Consider the following 19,945-nt stretch of genomic DNA (forward strand, 5'->3'; position numbering starts at 1 on the left):
AGAACACATTAGAGAAAACCAACTTCAGGGACATTCCACAAAATACTTGACCAGTGCTCTTCAAAACTCTTATGGTCATTAATACACACACACACACATACACAAAAAATAAACAAAAAAAAATGCTGAACATGGTGTCCCATGCCTGTAGTCTCAGCAATTTAGGAAGACCCTGTCTCAGAAAGGACTGAATTATATATATATCAATGGTAAAGTGCCCTTGGGTTCAATCCCCAGTAGTGCTAAATAAACAAAAATGAGTGGATAGCAATAAAAGACTTTCACAGACCAGAGGGGACTAAGGGGACATGTTGACTGAATGAAATACAGTATCCTGGATTAGATTCTGGGACAGGAAAAAGGACATATGTGAGAAAACTGATAGGATCTTAATAAAGTATAGTTTGGTTAATTTCTTAAGTTTTGATGTGGGCCATGGTTCTCTGAATATTAGGGAAAGCTGGTAAAGGGTATACTATTATCTTTGAACTTTTCTGTAAATCAGATTGTTTCAAAATAATCTTTGACTTCATCATAATTAGAAACTTTTGTACATGAAAGGACACCATCAAGAGAATGAAAAGACAACCCACAATGGGAGAACATATTTGTGCTTATGTTGGTAAGGAATCAATACCCAGAATATAGAATGAACGCTTACAGCAACAACAACAACAAAAAACGCAACCCAGTTGAACAAAGGGTAAGGACTGTCAGGTGTGGTGGCTCTTGCCTGTAATCCCCTTGGCTTGGGAGGCTGAGGCAGGAGGATCGCAAATTCAAAGCCAGCCTCTCCTTAGCACCACAAAAAGAAAGAAAGAAAAATGATTGTCAGGTGTGGTAGCGTGCACTTGTAATCCCAGCAGTTTAGGAGGCTAATATGGGAAGTTTATAGGTTTGAGACTGTCCTCAGCAACTTAGTGAAACTCTGTCTCAAAAATTAAAAAGGGGCTGGGGAGATAGCTCATTAGTAAAGCATTCCTTGTTTAATTTTTGAATTAATTTCCCAGTTCCAAAAAAAGAAGAAGAAAGAAATTATTGTTGTTTTTTTCCATGTTTTCATTTCTTCTATTTAAATATCTGATTGATTTCAAATGTATCTTGGTGTATGTATGAAATATAGTCCTAGGTCTTGCACATGTTTAGATATTTAACCTTTTTAATGTAATTGTAGTTGGTATTTTCCTATGTTCTAAACAATGGTTATCTGAGTATAGCAAGGTATTTATTTCTATTATTAATTTCATATCCAGCATCCTTATTTAATATTTTGTGGTGCTGGGGACTGAACCTAGGGCATGCTTGGCAGATGCTCTACCCCTGAGCTACACCTGTGGCTCCTGATTTATTGTTTGTAATCATTTTTCAATTGATTTTCTTAGGCTTTGCAGGCTGACCCTCATAGCAGCTACAAATAATGCCAATTTTACCTTCTTTTCAGCTTTTAACCCCTTTTCTTCCTTCCCTTATTTAATTGCTTTAGATAGTATCTTTAGAATGATGTTAAGAATGGTGTCAATGATGGGACATTCTAGTATTATTTCTAACCAGATTTGGAATTCTATTGCATTCTTCTCTAGGGTCTGATTTTTGTTGATTGCTCATATTTTCTTTTTTAAAGTGAATATGTTGGTTGCTTTTTTAAGCCATGATTTTATCTGAAAAATAATTGTTGGTTCCTACTGAGTTAGGTACTATGCTAAACTTTTGGGAATAAGCCTCTAGGTATGGTTCCCTCATTTCCTGGAATTTGCTGTCTAGTCAGGTTTTGTGAGTATGTATACGTATATGTGTGTTTTGGTACCTGGGATTGAACCCAGGGAGTGCTTAACCACTGAGCCACATCCCCAGTCCTTTTAGAGTTTATTTTGAGAAAGAGTTTTGCTAAGTTACTGAGGCTGGTTTTGAACTTGTGATCCTCCTGCCTCGTCGGCCTCCCAAGTTGCTGGGATAACAGGCATTCACCACCACATCCAGTTAGTCAGGTTTTTATTTTGTATCAGGAATTAAACCCACTGAAACACATCCCTAGACCTTTTCATTTTTATTTGTATTATGAGACAGCATCTTACCGAGTTGCTTAGGACCTCACCCTCAAGCAGCTGGGATTAAAGGTGTGTACCACCTTGCCCAGCTAAAGTTTTTTTTGTTTGTTTGTTTGTGATGCTAGACATCCAACCACAGCCTTCTGTATACTGAACACAGGCTCTACCACTTAACTGTATCCCCAGCTCCTTTTTTTTAAGGTGGGATCTCACTATGTTGCTTAGACTGGCCCTAAACTCCTGGGCTCAAGTGATCCTCATGTCTCAGCTTCCCAAGTAGTTCAGATTATAGACAGTAACTTTTTTTTCTTTAGTGGTTCTGATTGAACATAGTGGGGTCTTGAACATGGTAGGTAAGTACTCTACCACTGAGCTACATCCCCAACCCCAGTAGGATAATTTCGATGAAAGAACTATCACTGTTAGCAAGGTGACTGTGAATCAGGCAGGGTGGCATGCATGAGGCACACAGTGAGAGAAGTTGGCCAGAGACCTCCACACGCAGGATCCTGCAGGCCTGGTGGGACCTTGGTGAGCATTTCGGTATTTTATCTGGAGTCTAGAGGAAGCCACTGAAGGGAATAGCATTATTTGGTTTGATTTGCTTTGCTGTAGAGAACACTCCCGTTTGGGATGCCAAGACTGAACTGGGAGGGGTCTGGGTGGAGATGAGGAAACCAGTCAGGAGGCCACACCAGAAGTGTGGGGGACCAGAGAGGTGGGGGAGGAATTGAGAGGTGGGTTGGCTTTGGGATGAGGTTTTCAGAACCCCTGTCTGGGGGGGTGGAACTGGGGACCTTAATTAAGGAAGGGGAATTAAGGACTGTGGGGATCACCCTTGCCTCTTGAACCTTTCAGAAAGGGTGGCCCTCTAATCCCCATCCTTCTTCCCTAGAGGTGGTCGTGGTGACAGGACTGGGCGCTATGGAGCCACTGACCGCTCACAGGATGATGGTGGGGAGAACCGCAGTCGAGACCATGACTACCGGGATATGGACTACCGCTCATACCCCCGCGAGTATGGCAGCCAGGAGGGCAAGCACGACTATGACGACTCATCTGAGGAGCAGAGTGCAGAGGTGAGGACAGAGCCAGGCTGGGCCAGGCCTGGGGGCAGCACTCCTGAAGGGCCTGTGTGTCTGACTGCAGCACCAGGTACAGGCAGCACTCTGCTCCCGTGCCTTCAGACTGTGCTCGGTGGCTTTACCTCACCTGGAGGGTCTGTTCCTCTCCCTTCTCTGAGGGTTCCTCTCCCAAGTTGGGTCTCCCTGGCTTCCACATGCTTGCCTCTGTACTTCTGAGGGCCCCTGGCCACTACTTCTTTCCCTTCTTCCCTGTTGTTCAGTTTGGGCCCACGATTCACTGCAAGACCTGTACTGCCTGCTCCCGGCTAATTTAGGGCATTCAAAGAGTCTCTCCTGTGGCACCCGGCGTCTTGGGTTGGGAGGGCAACTAGGGGCAGGATATTACCCAGTTGAGCAGCTCTTGGGAGGCCAGCTGTGGGCATTCCTGGTGTTTGACATCTCCTAGACAGAGAGAGGGAAAAGACCCCTAGGGGGAGCCAGTTCCATATGAGGTGTTTACCTCTAACCTGAGGGGGTGAGGCATAGTGCTTACCATCAGGGAAACCCCAGTTTGAAGGGGCAAACAGGCAGCTCCCCTGTCTAATAGGATGGACAGGGTATTCTTGTAAGCCCATCTGCCTGATGGTTAGAGTGTGAGCCACCCTCTGCCCTCCACAGGGCCCAGTGCAAAGACCCCATGGTGAACTGCCATCTTGTTCAGGAACCAGGAGTTGGAAGCAGCCAGGCTTTTCTAGATGCCACTGTCAAGCTGTGCCTAGATGTGTCCAGGGCAGATTGGGCGCTGGGGAGGGCCTGTTGGCAAGTGTGGGAGTAGAGCACCTAGTTATCTAGCTCTGGCCTGCTTAGTTTCTGGAATGGGTGAGTTGGGCAACACCAGAGAACCCAGCAGCCACACCCTGTTTTGAAGGAAACTCATGATGATGGAGACTCAGCCAAGGGTATGGTCCATGGCTCTCATATCTTTGCCAGCTCCTGCTGGCCGCCTCTGGCCCACATCTGAAGCTGTTCCTGTGTGCCCTCAGCTTGGGTGTAGGGCCCAGTCCCAGGTTGGAAACTGTAGGAGATAGGTGTCACAGGGAACAACTGTGTACTTACCAGCTGAGCTGGCAAGGGAGGAGGAGGAAGAGAAGGGGAGATGTCGAGGGCAGAGTCTGGTGTGCCGACCCAGGCCAATGTATCCCAAGGAGGTTTAAGCTGTGTCTTGTCACCTGCCTCTGGGAGTTCCTCCCCCACACCAATACTACCATTTGGAAAGCAGTCCCTAAAAGTGTCCCGTGGAACATTCACAGCCCCAGAAGGGTTGCAGTCCAAAACCTACGCACCCTGTCTGCCTTGAACCTTTAGCCGGAGCCCGCCCACTCCTGGCTTTCAGAGCCTGCCTGCCTCAGAGAACCAGCGGCCAGCCCCTAGGCCCGCCCAGACTGACTGCCCGTCTGGTGTCTCTCGTCTCATTCTGTCGGCCAGGATTCCTACGAGGCCTCCCCGGGCTCCGAGACTCAGCGTAGGCGGCGGCGGCGGCACAGGCACAGCCCCACTGGCCCGCCAGGCTTCCCCCGAGACGGCGACTATCGGGACCAGGACTATCGGACCGAGCAAGGGGAGGAGGAGGAGGAGGATGAGGAGGAGGAGGAGGAGGAGAAGGCCAGTAACATCGTCATGCTGAGGATGCTGCCACAGGCAGCCACTGAGGATGACGTACGTGCCCCCCGTGGCCCTGGGCAGGCGGCAGAGCAGAAGGCCAGGCTGGGTCTCTTCCAGAGCCCTCAATTTCTTCTTACCCCTCCCTCATCCCCACCCTCATCACCCTTCCTCCCTTCTCCACCACAGGTTCCTATCCCTGATCATTGTCCATCCTCTGTGGGCAGGCCCTGTTAGCTCCTGGTCTGGAAGGGAGGAGTGTCAGATAGGCCGGATTGGCCCAGGGGCAGTAGCTGTGGGTGTCTGGCACTGGTGGGTGTGGGGGAGAGAACATCCCTCCTGCACATTCCATTGGTTTCTATCCTTTCTGCATGTGTGGATTGAGGGCCAGATCCTTACCAGGCCTGGTGCTGGATATTGCTGGTGGCAAAGATGATGTCAGGGCCCTGTTGCCATGGGGCAGTAGGGAGTGGGGGCCCATGGGATTTTCTGAAATTCCATTTTCATTCTCCCCTACTCCTTTGTCAGCAGCATCAACTCTCATCTCCAGTCTGGCCACAGCACCTTGAAAGGCTGCTAACAGTCTTTCCACCCTGTTTGCCTTTGTGATATTCTCTCCTTTCCATCTTTCTCCCTTTTCTCCTGTTCCTTCTCATAATGAGCCATATTACAACCCAAAGACACTAGATTAGCTTCCTGGCTAGCCTCCCTGATCCAGTGCCTCTGAGTTCTCTGAGCAGTTCTCTGAAGTCACTAACTAGCTGCCCATTTTATAGCAGTAGAAATCTTGGGTATGTGAAGGCTTCTAAAGTCTGACCCAAGCTGGGCATGGTGGCACACACCTTTAATCCTAGTGATTTAGGAAGCTGAGGCAGAAGGATCATAAGTTCAAGACCTGCCTGGACAACTTAGATTTTGTCTCAAAATTAAAAAAAAAAAAAAAGAGGGGGCTGGGGATGTAGCTCAATAGTAGAGCATCCCAAGTTCAATCCCCCAGTACCACAAAAATAAATATTTTTTGTTCTAATTAGTTATACATGGCAGCAGAATGCATTTTGACTCATTGTACATAAGTGGAGCACAACCTTTCATTTCTCTGGTTGTACACGATTGCCCCATTCATGCAGTCATACGTGTACATAGATGAATAATGTAAATAGATTTTAAAATGCCTGGCCCACCTACCCTGTTCAGGGTCAGATAGTCACTGGTTGTAGATATTCACTGAGGATTTAAAAGCAGGCTGGGCCACGCACCAGGTCTGACTGAAACCTCACAGTGGCTCTGCTATGAAGGTACCTCTGTAGTCTGTCCTACCAAACCCCAAGCAGCAAAGTGAATTGCCCCCAAGTTCCATAGCCAGCAAGTGGCAGGATGGATTTGGGAGTCTGAACCTGGACAGCTAGACCCCAGAGCCCACATTCTTGCTGCTTCCTGAGCTCTTCCTGAGTGTTTGAAGTCCTCATAAGTTCTTCTGGATCTCTTTCCTTTTCAACCTTGTGTTGGGTGCATGTGTAGGCACGCATGCATGCATACTTACATAAGGCTATTTTCTTGTATGTTCTTTAACTTGATGAGGAAACTGAGGCCCCAAGGTGTGGAGACTCCTCCCCTGAGAGTGCCCAGCATAGGCTCTTCATCTTTCATTCAAGGCGTCGTTGACCTAGAGACTTTGCCTCACCTGGTCCCAGGTTGCCCCTGCCCTGTTGCTCACCTCATCCAGGAAGGTTTCCAAACCCACAGCCATACCTTTTGTCTCCATCCTAAGTTCCCGTGGCTCTCATGATCTAGGGTATATGGGTGGAATTGACTCAGGCTCTTCTCCCTGGTTTGCTGTTTGTGTCATGGGTGTCTTTTGATGCAAGCCAGGGGAAGGAGCAATCCCCTTAAAAAGGGCTAGAATTATATCCCAGCTTTCCTTGCTTTATGGCTGCCCCTGAGCCCCTTTTAAGGTCGCTCTGCCCACCATTCTTCAGTTGCTGGCTCACTTGCTCTCCTTTTGTCTTTGTGCCCATGGGAGTCATCTCGCTGCCATTCTTTACCCTGCCCTGTGACCCTGACTTCATTTGACTCATTTTCTGCAAGTCTGGGGCTGGAAGCTGAGGATGGGTGTTTGGTGTGGGTCTGGGGCTGTCATCACTCAGGGTAAAGCTCTGAAAGAGGCAGAGGAGACTGTGTGTGTATCATCACTGATGACCACTAGGGGTTCGGAGGCCTCCAGTGGGCCTCACATACCCAGCTGCCCCCTTATGCTGAGCCCACCTCCTCTGTATCTCCCCATACAGATCCGTGGCCAGCTGCAGTCCCACGGGGTCCAAGCTCGGGAGGTCCGGCTGATGCGGAACAAATCTTCAGGTGAGCTTTCGTTCCTAGTGCCCTCCCCTTCTGCTGGCCAGCCTCAGCCTCCAAATCTCCCTCCTGCCTCTGCCTCTCCCTCACCCTCCCTACCCTGCCTTCCTGCCACAGCTGGGAATGGGCAGCTTTGGGGGGTACCCTCTTTTCTCCACCCCCACTCTCCTCACAGCTCCAGCCAGCAGCTTCTATGGGGGGCTGTTGGGGAGGGGGTGCGGCTCTGGGCTGAGCTGAGTGCTCCCCGGGGGCAGGGCCAGGGCCAGGCTCCGGGGAACCTCTTCTTTGGGATTCTGAGTATCTGAGATGGTGACCCCTCCCAGTACACTCCCTTCCCTCTCCTTTCTCCTGCCCCTTGCTCTCCTCTACATTTTTCTGGCAACAGCCTCTGACCAGAAAGTGGGTCTGACATAGACCCACTCATGTATTCCAAGAGGGGAGGCAGGGATGGTTCTCATCCAAGGGTGCATCCCAAGGAGAAGCCAGAGCTTTCTGGCCTTGACTGTTCCCTCCCTCCCTCTTGCAGGCTGCTTGGAGCTGGCCTGAGGTTAGCAGGGTGGTGGGGGGAGTTATCTCTGCAGGACCTCTGCCCAGGCACCCCAAGGCAGGCACAGTGGGGCCTCACTCTGCCTGGGCTTCTCTCTCCATCTCAGTCTCTCTCCTCCCCACACCTCCTTTATCTCTTTTCTCTCTCTCCCTCCCCTCTGAGTTCACCCCTCCCTGCCATTTTTTCCATCTGTCTTTCTCTCTGACTATACCCTTCCATCCTATTGTGCATCCTAATGGTGATTTCTTTTGGAGATCAAGCGAGTCCCCTCCCAAGTCCTACCACATCCAAAGCCCCAGTATGTACCCACCTCTGAAGGAGATGCTTTCCTGAGGCCTCAAGTCCAAAACCCCTTACTCAGCCCTGGCCAGGCCTAGAATCTGTCTTTCTTACTGGCATATAAGTCTTAACTTTGCTTTACTCCATCTAGACCACACACCAACAGATCCTGGGTCTCTCCCCACGGAGATGTTCCAGGTGTGGCTTCTTAATGTCCCTGGACACTTTTCCTAGGCACCCACTGATTCATACTCTAAGGTCCTCATAGCCAATCCTGGTCACCAGTTCTTCTGTCTAGGAGGAGCTGGACTGTTGTTGGCTGTAGTCTCCCTGCCAAGGTAGCTCCTAGCAAGTCCTCTCTTCCCCTGTACCATGATGAGGCAGAGATGAGATTGTGCCCCTAACTACCACTACCACCCCACCTGTTCCCCATGGGCCAGGATCCCCACTAGCCTCACAGAGCAGCCTGGCCCAGCCTTTCTTTTGCTCCTTTGATTAAACACTTGATCCAGGACCCCTCCTGTGCGCCCCTGGCCTTCTGCTGAGCTCGCCCTTGAGTTATTTGCCCTGACCTGTATGGAGCCAGCAACCTGCCCTCCCTCCTCTGAAGCTAGATCTCTCCTTGTATCCTTTCTTTCCCAGCTGCTTCTCTCTGTTTCTGTCACCCCAGGCAGGCCTGGCAGGTCGGCCTGAGCCCCATCTCTCTCCATCTCTGCCCAGTTGGGGTGTTGTCTCTTCCCCTACCTGGATTTCCTATTTTCCTTCCCTTTCCTGCCCCTCTCAGCCATCTTCCTCACCTCCCACACCCCTTACTCTTTCTCTGATTGCTTCTTTCTCTTCCTTTCTCCTCTTTCCCCTTCCCTCTCTGCCCCTGGTCCTCTCCCCTCGGGTCCCGCCCCCTGGAACGCCGTGTGTCCAAAGCTGTTGACTAACCCACTGCGTCTGTATCTGAATGCTGTCTCCAGGTCAGAGCCGGGGCTTCGCCTTCGTCGAGTTTAGTCACTTGCAGGACGCTACACGATGGATGGAAGCCAATCAGGTTGCTTTGCCGCACTTGAACCCCCCCCCAAACAAATACTACTTTGTAATCGAGCGCTCCCCATCGCCTGATTCTTATGGACACAGTTCCCCGCCCTGTGGCCCTGTGTCCTATCCCCTCTGTCCCCTTTCTCCCTCTTCCTGACCCTCACTATCTCCTCTTCCCATCTCTTGCTACCCTACTGGGCTTCCCATCCAGAGCCCGCACTCACCACTGGCCCCTTCCTACCGCCAGACTCTAGTGCTGTCCCTCCACCTCTCCCGGCTGAGCTTTCAGAGAAAGAGCTGCCTGGGTGGGTTTGTTCCCCTAGCTTCCCATGCTCCCAGTGGGTGGGTGAGTCCCTGGGGGACCGCCCTACTCCAGAGTTATCCAAAGCCAGGACTTTGTTTCACTCTCAGGACCACTGGGGAATGTAGCTTTTGGCACATGAACTAGCAAGGCCCATTTTGTCAGCCTTCTCCCTGCATGTGCATTTGGCCTTTCGAGTTCCATGCAAATGGACACTACTCTGTTAGTTGAAAGTCCCAATCAAGTGTGATAGTTTTATTAACATCCTGGACTCACTTTGCTGTCCCCTCCCTTCCTCTCCCCTTCCCACTGCCCTTTCTACCCACAGTGGGCACCGCCTCTGCCTTCCCAGCAAGGGTCCCCGCACAATCAGCAATGGAGGGAGCCTGCTCCCCTCACACGGCATGGGATCCCAACCCAGCAACTTTGGGACCTTATGAGACCCAAGGATCTGCCTTTGCCACCCAGCCCAGACCCCAGATCCTAGACCCCTGGAGTAGAGCACTGGAGAGAAGCTTCAGGGGAGGAAGGAATAGCTGTGGTGAAGTGGAGGGTCCCAGCAGAGGCAGCCCTGGGGCCAGCTCTGTGGGTCATAGGCTAGTGCGGTGGGCCCAGGACCCAGCCAGCCTTGGGAAGGCGGCCTCATTCAAGGCGGGAACTTCCGTCTGTTAAATATGGCTCTTTCTTTTTCCCCTTCTCCAGCACTAGCGCGCGCGTGTGCGCTCTCTCTCTCTCTCTCTCCCCTTCTTTCCCTCCCCTCCCCGTCTCCCCTCATCCCCAAGTGTAGCCTGTGTAGTGCTGGCCCTGGGTGTGGCCTGGCAGTGTCAGGGCCGAGTGGGGGGTTCTCCCCATTGTCCACAGGCGTCGGTCAGCCGAGCACTGTGTGCCTGGTGGTGTGTGTTCACGTGTGTGTGTGTGTGTGCCCGGAAAAGCAGCAAGCAGCTGCGCCCGAGAGCTGTGGCGCTTTCCCTCCCTCCCTCCCTTCCTTCTTCCCTCCGTCAGTTCTCCGACCTCCCTCCATTCCCTGTCCCTCATCCATCCAGCTGAAGGGCTCGCTCACTCTCTTCTCCTTTGCTGAAACGGTGCGTGGGGCACTGCTGCCTGGACCTCACTGCGCTCTGCTTTTTCCCACAGCACTCCCTCAACATCCTGGGCCAGAAGGTGTCTATGCACTACAGTGACCCCAAGCCCAAGATCAATGAGGACTGGCTGTGTAATAAGGTACAGGGGTGTTGGGCATCGGGTGCTGTGGAGAAAGACAGCCCCAGCAGGGGTGGCAGCAGCTCTCTCTCAACCTGTGAGGAGGCATGGGTGTCAAGGATTGGTTCTCCAGCCCTAGCCAGGCTCTGCCCTCAAAACATTCTTGCCTGGATTCCTAGTGGGCTTGAAAGAAATATTCACATAAATGGCTACTAAGTGATCATGTGGGCCTATTGCAGTGTATAGAATGTGTGCTCTGGAGCCAGACTGGCTGCAGTCACACCATCCTAGGTCTGCCTTGATGATGGTCGAGGTGCTTTTCCTCTCTTTGCCACAGTATCCCTGGCTTTAAGAGGCAAGTACTAATGAGGTTGTGGGGAGGTGGACGGCATCAATGGGAAGGTAACAGCCCACAGGCAACACAGTGTAAGTGTTCACTCTTACTATTGAAGAAAAGCACAGTACGTTCAGAGGACCCATATCAGGTGACTCAACCTTGAAGGAAACCCTGACAGCCACCTCAAACGTGAGCCTGGAGGGTACAGCATGTAGGTTTTGTGGTTACCTTCATATTCCCTAAGAGGAAGCTAGGACTCAGAGGTGGAACTATGGCTGTATTTAGCCAGGATTTGCTCCTGATCACAGGGACCACTGGTTCCCTAATGGCCTCAGGTCTGCCCTGAGGGCCAGCTTTGCAGTTCCACAGCCTCATCTCCCATGGTCATCTGTCAGTCTTCAAACCGAATTAGAAGAAAGAACTAGTGGGGGCGCTGACCCTTTCCCAGAAAAGTAATCTGCCTATTCAGGGGAGAGTGGCATCTTCCCATCCTAACATTAAAAAGTCCTATCGGAGGGTGAGTGCTCAACCTTCCTGAAGAGGTAGGGACAAAGGAATAGTGGCATTCCATTCCTCCTATATTTTTAGATATTCCTTGAAACCAAGGTTCTCTTTGCTTCCTTCTCCTCCTTTATGCCCCGCATTCCTGTTGGTTGCCAGGTCCTGTTGCTTCCATCTCAGAAATGCCACCTTCCTTCCCTTGCCATTCCCGCTGCTCATGCCAATCCTCACGCCCTCCCACCCAGTCGCCGTGGAGCCCTCTCTGGTATGCTGGCCTCCTGCCTCTTTTTCCCACCCTCACCTATAACATTGCAGCTGAAACCAAGCTCTGACCATGCCCCTCCTTTTCTGCTTAAAACCCTTATAACTCTGAGCTTAAGCATGAGATCCTCCTGTTACCTAGCATCTTCCCATCCCAACTTTGTCTCTTGCTTCTCTGCTTGCTTCTTTGTGACAGCTACAGAAAATCTCTTGTTCCCTCTGCTAGGAATATCTTCCCAGCAAAACTAAACTTCTGGGCCTCCAAAATCAAACATCCTGCTTCTGTGTAGCCTTCCCTAAGCCCCTGTTGGTGCACAGTCCAAGCAGACCCAGCTGCTCTCCCTATGCTACACCTACCTCCGTGCTGTTAGGCTCCCCGGGCAGTTGTGACATCCTAGCCACATATGGCAGACTTGGCAAGGAAGCAATGTTTAGTACCTGATAGGGATAGAATGTGGTAGAACTGGAAGAGGTTTACAGAAGCTGGAATATCCAAGGAAAATTTCTCAAGAGTAGTAGGATTCAACATAGTCTTAAAGGAGGGGTGGATAGGAAGGAAAATTGACGGTTTCTGATTAGAGAAGCAAGTCTTGGGAAGAGAAACCTACTAAAAGGACTGAGCGGGGCACTCCTGGGAGTTGGTACCCCCAAGGATACAGAAGGAGTTATAAATTAAGGGAGTTGATTGATCTGGGGATGGCACTGAGGAACCAGTTTGAGACCATGTAAAAGAAGATTCACGGGACTGAGAATGACAGCAAAAGTTCCAGAAAAGGCCCCTGCCACCCCTACCTAACCCAAGGACCCCCCCTTCCTGGACCGTTGTGGGGAGGATCTCTGGATCCAGGTTTAGAGGGTACAATGGAAAGCCCTGTCCCCTCTGACTACCTGGCCTATGCCTCACAGTGTGGCGTCCAGAACTTCAAACGCCGAGAAAAGTGCTTCAAATGTGGCGTGCCCAAGTCAGGTGAGACCCACCTACCTCCCCAGAACATGGGAATGAAGGGCGAGGGGCTGGTGCTCAGGGCTTGGTGTTGTGATGTGTGTGAGGGTGACCAGCTGTGGAGCCTCCCTCTTTGTTACCAGCCTGTGTCCCACCATCCCCAACAGAGGCAGAGCAGAAGCTGCCCCTTGGAACAAGGCTGGATCCACAGGCGCTGCCACTGGGCGGTCGGGAGCTAAGCCAGGGCCTGCTCCCACTGCCACAGCCCTACCAGGCCCAAGGAGTGCTGGCCTCCCAAGCCCTATCACAGGGTTCAGAGCCAAGCTCGGAGAACGCCAATGACAGTGAGTCAGTCATTCCTTCCCTCTTCCTACATGCCCTTGGCGTCTGGGCCCAGCCCGCCACGGCCAGAGAAATGGTAGTGAACAGGACTGGGGCCTTAGAAGTATCCACCTGGTATGGGGATAGACATGTGATATAGGGAAAGCTGGGGGGAGGACCAGATGACGATGCAACTTTGGGGGTGTATTGGAAAGGTTTTCAGCAGGAGAGCAACCAAGTTGGCACCTGGGAGGAGGAATTGAAGAAGCAGCAGGTGCACACGCTTAGAGGCTAGAGGACAGGGAGCTGTGGGGAGCCACTGGTTAGGGGCCAGAGCAGACTGTCATGGATGTCTCCTAACACTGGGACACTTCCCACAGCCATCATTTTGCGCAATCTGAACCCACATAGCACCATGGACTCCATCCTGGGGGCCCTGGCACCCTACGCGGTGCTGTCCTCCTCCAATGTGCGAGTCATCAAGGACAAACAGACCCAACTGAACAGAGGCTTCGCCTTCATCCAGCTCTCCACCATCGTGGTGAGGGCGGCACAGGGGGGGGCCGGGCAGCCAGGGTCCCGGCCCCCGGGGGTGGGGAGGAGGGACCCTTCCCCTACCCCCCACCGCGGCCCCAAGCCTGGAAATGGGGCAATGGAGCCGGGGGCCTCCCCGGGCCTGACCCTTCTGTTCCCTGCCGCCCCTCTACAGGAGGCAGCCCAACTGCTGCAGATCCTGCAGGCCCTGCACCCGCCACTCACCATCGATGGCAAGACCATCAACGTCGAGTTTGCCAAGGGTTCTAAGAGGTCAGGGCCCCACCTGTGTCCCCTCCCAGCTTGCCCCCCGGCTTGGGGCCTCCCATTTCACTCCCAGTCTCTACCATCCTCTCCAGGGACATGGCCTCCAACGAAGGCAGTCGCATCAATGCTGCCTCTGTGGCCAGCACTGCCATTGCTGCGGCCCAGTGGGCCATCTCACAGGTACTCAGCCCCTCTGCCCCCAGCACCCTGACACTTGGCTTTCTCAATCCTCCTGTACCCTCTCTGCAAACAGCAGGGCTGGCTTGCTATCTGAGGATACAAAGCCCTGTCACAGTGGCTGGTGCGGGCCCTCCACCTTGTTCCCAGCTCTGTAGACAACTCCGTCCTCTCCAGCTTCTTTCCAAGTCACCTCCCCGGCTTTCACTGACAGCATTCAGGGCTGGTGCTCTGTTCTATTGGGTGAAATTTTTTTTATTGTCCTGAATTGGTACAGTATATTACATAATCTACAGACACAGACACACACACACACACACACAGGCACACAAGTACGTGTATATACCATATTCCTTAATAAAAATGAATTCTTAAGTGGATGAAAGAAAATTGAGAGAAGAGAATAAAGAAGTGGGAGGATGGGTGTCTTCCTTGATCTCACACCCAGCACACATGTCACTCCCTCACAACAATATCAACCTCAGGAGCATTGGGGTGTGTATTGTTTTTTGAGTTTTTTTTTTTCTTCTTCTTCTTGTTTTCTCCACTACCCTGTTCTCTCCTGGTTGGATGGCTCTGAATTTTCACTTGTCTTAAGGTTGCATGCTTATTGGTCAGGCAGATACATTAGCTTCACACATAGGACAGACGCTGCCATCAGGTCTCCCTACTTAATATCCCCTCCTTTTCTAATGAGCCCCTCCCACCTGCCCCTCAGGCCTCCCAGGGTGGGGAGGGTGCCTGGGCCACCCCCGAGGAGCCACCGGTCGACTACAGCTACTACCAACAGGATGAGGGCTATGGCGGCAGCCAGGGCACAGACTCCTCCCTCTATGCCCATGGCTACCTCAAAGGCACCAAGGGCCCCGGAATCACTGGAACCAAAGGGGATCTAACAGGAGCAGGTGAGCCCCAGCTTCTCTCCCTAAGCCCAACTTGGGGCCACAGGCATAGAATCCCCCGCCTCACCATTCATGGGCATTCTCTCTTGGTGTCCCTCTTCCTAGGTCCTGAGGCCTCCCTAGAGCCTGGGGCAGATTCTGTGTCACTGCAGGCTTTCTCCCGTGCCCAGCCTGGTACTGCCCCTGGCCTCTACCAACAGTCAGCAGCTGAGGCAAGCAGCAGCCAGGGCACTGCTGCCAACAGCCAGGTGAGTGAGCTCTGGGGATATGGGGCGGGGTGGGACATGCAGGGGACATCCTGGATGGGCAGGGGTAGGATTGGCAAACACTGAGCCCTGTTCCTGTCTGGCCCCATGACCAGTCATACACCATCATGTCACCTGCTGTGCTCAAATCTGAGCTCCAGAGCCCTACCCATCCCAGCTCTGCCCTACCACCGGCCACCAGCCCCACTGCCCAGGAGTCCTACAGCCAGTATCGTGAGTAGCCACACTTGTGGGTAGGGGGTGGGGAATTCTTAAGTCAGGGAGGAGTGTGACCCCCTCACGTTTCCTTCTTCCCAGCTGTTCCTGATGTCTCCACGTACCAGTATGATGAGACATCTGGCTACTACTATGACCCTCAGACCGGCCTCTACTATGACCCCAATTCCCAGGTGATGGGACAGCCCAAGGAAATCTGGGGAGGGGTCAAATGGCAGTTGACTCTCTGGGTCCCTTTCTCGAGTTCTTTCCTCATGCTCCCTCTCCTTCCCTGTCTCCCAGTATTACTACAATGCTCAGAGCCAGCAATACCTATACTGGGATGGGGAGCGGCGAACCTATGTTCCTGCCCTGGAGCAGTCAGCTGACGGACATAAGGAGACAGGGGCACCATCAAAGGAGGGCAAAGAGAAGAAGGAGAAGCACAAGACCAAGACAGCCCAACAGGTGAACCCTGAGCCTCTGCCTGGCTATTTGGTGTCTGTTCTGTCATCTCTTGCTCCTTCCTGCTGAGGGAAGTGGGATGGTGAGAGACCATGAACCTGGGCAGTAACTATTCCAGACAAGGATTTATAAGCCAGAGGAATTCTCATAGGCCTATAAGGGAGTGGGAAAGAAAAGTGAAGCCATTGCAGGTGGGTGCTGTGGCATACACTTGTAATCTCAGTAACTCAGGAAACTGAGGCAGGATCACAAGTTTGTAAGCCGGTCTCAAAAAATAAACATGCCTGGGGGTGTAGCTCAGTGGTAGAGCACCCCTGGGTTCAGTCCCCAGCACACATACACAAAAATAACTATTGTAGTGTTTTGTCATAGTAGGCAGTTGCAGGGAACTTCAGTATCTCTGTGGAGAAAGATTATGGCATTTGGGGCACAGTTTCTAGAAACAAGGACTAAGTGCTCAGCAACCCCCTAGGAAGTCCCATCATCAACCTCACCATTCTAAACATGATGGCATGCCCCAAGGAAAACAAAATGGAATATAGCATCATGTCACACATGTAAATTACAATGGCATGCACAGGTAGGTAGACCATCCTCTGCATTGTAGAAAGATAAAGTGAAAGCACAGCAAATGTTAACAGTGCGGTGCCTGTCAGAGGAGGGGTGCAGCTAGAGGGACTTGATGAGTAATGCTGGTAACCAATGACACAGAATAGGAACTTGCACTGCCACCTCTCTCACCTGCTTGTTCAGCTTTCAACTTCATCTGCCTCCCAGATGGGCCCACTCTTCTTCCCAGATTGCTTCTGCCATCTTGTCCTTGCAAATCAAAGTGGGTGGGGGGGGCATAGAAGGGAAGTGAGGGAATGTTGAAAGATGGGGCCAGTAGGAACCAGGGTGCCAAGCACTTTGCAGGCCCTGGTCCCAATTTGAGTTTGTTCTTGGTGGGATGTGACAAGAAAGAGTTTGAAGGAAATTTTGTTTGGGGATAGTTTATAGTTTGTAGGAGAGCAGTAGATGGTTATGGGAGCTGTAGCCCAGAGGTCAGTTATATCCCGTTGCAGTCATTCTGACTAGAGAGTTATGGGTTTGGGGCTGTGGGAGAGTGGTCTACCGCAAGGACTGTGAGCCAGCAGATTGTGGATGGTCCCAGCAGTTTGAGGGTTCTTAGGAGTCTCACCTCCACTCTCAACGTCCAGATTGCCAAGGACATGGAACGCTGGGCCCGTAGTCTCAATAAGCAGAAAGAAAACTTCAAAAACAGCTTCCAGCCTATTAGCTCTCTACGAGATGATGAAAGGCGGGAGTCGGCAACTGCAGATGCGGGCTATGCCATTCTTGAGAAGAAGGTATGTTGTGGCCACCCATCTGTACCCTGCCTGTGACTTCATCATTCCTCTGAGCCCTCTGTGGAACCCTGAATTTCTGTGTCCTCCACCCCAGGGAGCATTAGCTGAGAGGCAACACACCAGCATGGATCTCCCCAAATTGGCCAGCGATGACCGTCCAGTGAGTGCCGGTAAAGAAAGGGGTAGGGAACTCTGATCTGGCCAGATCTGACCACCCACCCTCATTCTCTAACAGAGCCCGCCTCGGGGGCTGGTGGCAGCCTACAGTGGGGAGAGTGACAGCGAGGAGGAGCAGGAGCGAGGTGGGGGCCCTGAGCGAGAGGAAAAACTCACAGACTGGCAGAAGCTGGCCTGTCTGCTCTGCCGGCGCCAGTTCCCCAGCAAGGAGGCACTTATCCGGCACCAGCAGCTCTCTGGGCTCCACAAGGTGACTGAGGGGAAGGTTGTCAGGGACACCCTGCACCTGGCCCATCCCAGCTCAGCCACTTGATTTCATGTCCTATACCCCTTTGCAGCAAAACCTTGAGATTCACCGGCGAGCCCACTTGTCAGAAAATGAGCTAGAAGCACTAGAGAAAAATGATATGGAGGTGAGGTGTGATCTACTTCTCCAGTCCCTCTTTCCCTTTGAAGTCCCCATTCCCCAGGCAGCAGGACTTCAAGTCCTTACCCAGGTACAGCCTGGCAGCCTCTAGTCTTTCTATCCCTGTGAAACCTCTTTCCGGTTCCCCCACCCTCAGGACCTGGGACCTACTGGCTAGATCAAGTTCCCCTTATGAGCCCATCCCATCCACACCCATGTTTCCTAAAGACAGTAGCCAGCTCCCCAACATTCTCACACATAAACACACACAAAATTTTCAGCAAATGAAGTACCGGGACCGTGCAGCTGAACGCAGGGAGAAGTATGGCATCCCTGAGCCACCAGAGCCCAAGAGGAGGAAGTATGGCGGCATATCTACAGCCTCCGTGTGGGTACTGGGCTGGGTGCCAGGTGAGGAGAGGTGGGGCTGGTGGACCAACGACTCACACCGTACACTGTCCCCTGCAGGGACTTTGAGCAGCCCACTCGGGATGGGCTGGGCAGTGACAACATTGGCAGTCGCATGCTCCAGGCCATGGGCTGGAAAGAGGGCAGTGGCCTGGGCCGCAAGAAGCAGGGCATTGTAACACCCATTGAGGTGAGACTCCGTGAACCCATCCCTGTCCCAGTACTCAGCACTGTGTGCCCCCCAACCTGACTAAGCCTTCCTCTCTCTCTCACAGGCCCAAACACGGGTGCGGGGCTCAGGCCTAGGTGCCCGGGGCAGTTCCTATGGGGTCACCTCAACTGAGTCCTACAAGGAGACACTGCACAAGACAATGGTGACACGCTTCAATGAGGCCCAGTGAGCAACTGCAAAAGCAATTTCTAGAGATGTTGTGTGTCCATCCAGAGGCAAAGGAGGATGATGAGGTGTTGGGTGGTCTGAGGGAGGTCCTGCTCCTATATACTGGTCTGCTCCCTGGGCAGAGAGGCCCTGACCAAATCAAACTTTGAGTTGGTGACTTTTGTTGGGAAATTGGGCTGGGATCATGTTCTTTTTGTAATAAAAGCTGAAAAGCCTGCGCCTTACATCTCTTCTTTCTCATGCCCTGTCATGGTTTATGGCCCATGCAGACACAGGAACACAAACATAGATGGACAGGAAGCCTCATCATCAGGTCAACACTAGTGGCACTGGTGGCATTAAATATTTAGTGCATGATTGCTACCAGAACACAGGCTTCTGGCATGCACCACAGTCCATAAGATCCTGGTCAAGGCCCCTTTCCCTTGTCAGACTCTAGCAGGTCCTGCTGTACCAAGAAATCCACCACAAGGCTTGTAGTCCCCTGAGAAATCCAGCACCACAAGGCTTGGAGTGTCAGAGCCAGGACTAGGAATCCCTCTTCCCCTGTCCTCACTGCCCCCTAGCAGCACTTAGGCCTATGATCCCAAGACCAAATTATGCTTTGCCATCCCTGGAGTTGGAGAAAATCCTCTCAGGCATCGCCATGGAGAAAACAAAGGATGCTCAGGTGTGGTTGGCCCTGGGCCTTCAATATAACTGATGACACCAGAGGAAGCTCAGCCTGCAAATTCCGTGACCATTGGGGCCTACCTTCAGCCCCCTCCTCCACAGCTATTATCCAGTGCCCCACCCCTCTGGCCTACAACCTCTGAATCCCAAGCAGGTGTCTGACCTCTTGGCAGAGGTTCTGGATGCAGTGGAACATGAAGCTGAGGTTGCCCTCCCCCAGACCTCAGCGGGCTGAGCTGTGAAGTGGGGTCAGGAATACACTCAGACCGCCCCCCCACGCTTATATAAAAGAAACATGGAAAGAAGGGAGTGCTGGAAAGCAATTGATATGAAGTCCCATTCCCACTTAATATTCTTACCACCCAGCACTAACATTGTTTCCCCCCCCACCAAAGAGGCTATGCTCCACAAATATTCAGAATCAAAGCTGGCTTTTACTTATTTTTATGTGTTGCTGAGGATTGAACGCAGGGCCTCACAAGTGGTAGGTGAGCACTCAACCGCTGAGCCACAACCCCAGCCCCCCCCCCCAGGCTGGTTTTTAATAAAACATCCTAAGAGGCTGTAGGCAGGGCTGGGGTTGCAGCTCAGTGGTGGAGCACTCGCCCTAGCATGTGTGAGGCCCTGTGTTCGATCCTCAGCACCACATAAAAGTAAAGGTATGAAAAATACAATGACATTTTTTATAAAAAAAGAGTCTCTGGGTGAAGAAGGGTTTAAAGAGAAAAGGTCAAGATGAGACAAAAGGCAGGAAATGTACATATGCAGATTTAGTTAAGCCCCTGCAGGGGGTAATCTCAATTCTGTTTTCTGAGCATCTCCCAGGTCAGTTGGGGCAGCATTTCAGCCTTTCCTCTCAGCCTGCTGAAGTTGCTCAGTTGTAGGGGGGCCCAA

At 52.0% G+C, this 19,945-nt stretch overlaps 1 protein-coding gene across 6 annotated transcripts in view; it reads left to right on the plus strand.

The window, feature by feature from the left end:
- Rbm10 (RNA binding motif protein 10) overlaps window positions 1-18,596 on the plus strand; it is a 28,539-nt gene extending 9,943 nt beyond the window's left edge. For 2 of the 6 annotated variants that reach the window (XM_027927271.3, XM_027927274.3), the window contains exons 3-24: window positions 2,941-3,124; window positions 4,595-4,825; window positions 7,054-7,123; window positions 8,909-8,982; window positions 10,405-10,491; window positions 12,476-12,536; window positions 12,680-12,856; window positions 13,214-13,374; window positions 13,543-13,640; window positions 13,727-13,814; window positions 14,530-14,716; window positions 14,819-14,961; window positions 15,075-15,192; window positions 15,277-15,368; window positions 15,478-15,642; window positions 16,839-16,988; window positions 17,083-17,148; window positions 17,224-17,415; window positions 17,504-17,578; window positions 17,853-17,959; window positions 18,040-18,169; window positions 18,255-18,596. In XM_027927271.3, the coding sequence (XP_027783072.2) occupies window positions 2,941-3,124; window positions 4,595-4,825; window positions 7,054-7,123; window positions 8,909-8,982; window positions 10,405-10,491; window positions 12,476-12,536; window positions 12,680-12,856; window positions 13,214-13,374; window positions 13,543-13,640; window positions 13,727-13,814; window positions 14,530-14,716; window positions 14,819-14,961; window positions 15,075-15,192; window positions 15,277-15,368; window positions 15,478-15,642; window positions 16,839-16,988; window positions 17,083-17,148; window positions 17,224-17,415; window positions 17,504-17,578; window positions 17,853-17,959; window positions 18,040-18,169; window positions 18,255-18,380 (2,782 nt within the window). In that variant the 3' untranslated portion in view covers window positions 18,381-18,596. The remainder of the gene's footprint in view (window positions 1-2,940; window positions 3,125-4,594; window positions 4,826-7,053; window positions 7,124-8,908; window positions 8,983-10,404; window positions 10,492-12,475; window positions 12,537-12,679; window positions 12,857-13,213; window positions 13,375-13,542; window positions 13,641-13,726; window positions 13,815-14,529; window positions 14,717-14,818; window positions 14,962-15,074; window positions 15,193-15,276; window positions 15,369-15,477; window positions 15,643-16,838; window positions 16,989-17,082; window positions 17,149-17,223; window positions 17,416-17,503; window positions 17,579-17,852; window positions 17,960-18,039; window positions 18,170-18,254) is intronic. The other 4 variants (XM_027927273.3, XM_027927272.3, XM_027927276.3 and 1 more) reach the window with 4 other exon arrangements.
- Window positions 18,597-19,945: the final 1,349 nt, after the last annotated feature.

Source organism: Marmota flaviventris, chromosome X, assembly GCF_047511675.1.
Source record: "Marmota flaviventris isolate mMarFla1 chromosome X, mMarFla1.hap1, whole genome shotgun sequence".
Classification (NCBI taxonomy): Eukaryota; Metazoa; Chordata; class Mammalia; order Rodentia; family Sciuridae; genus Marmota; species Marmota flaviventris.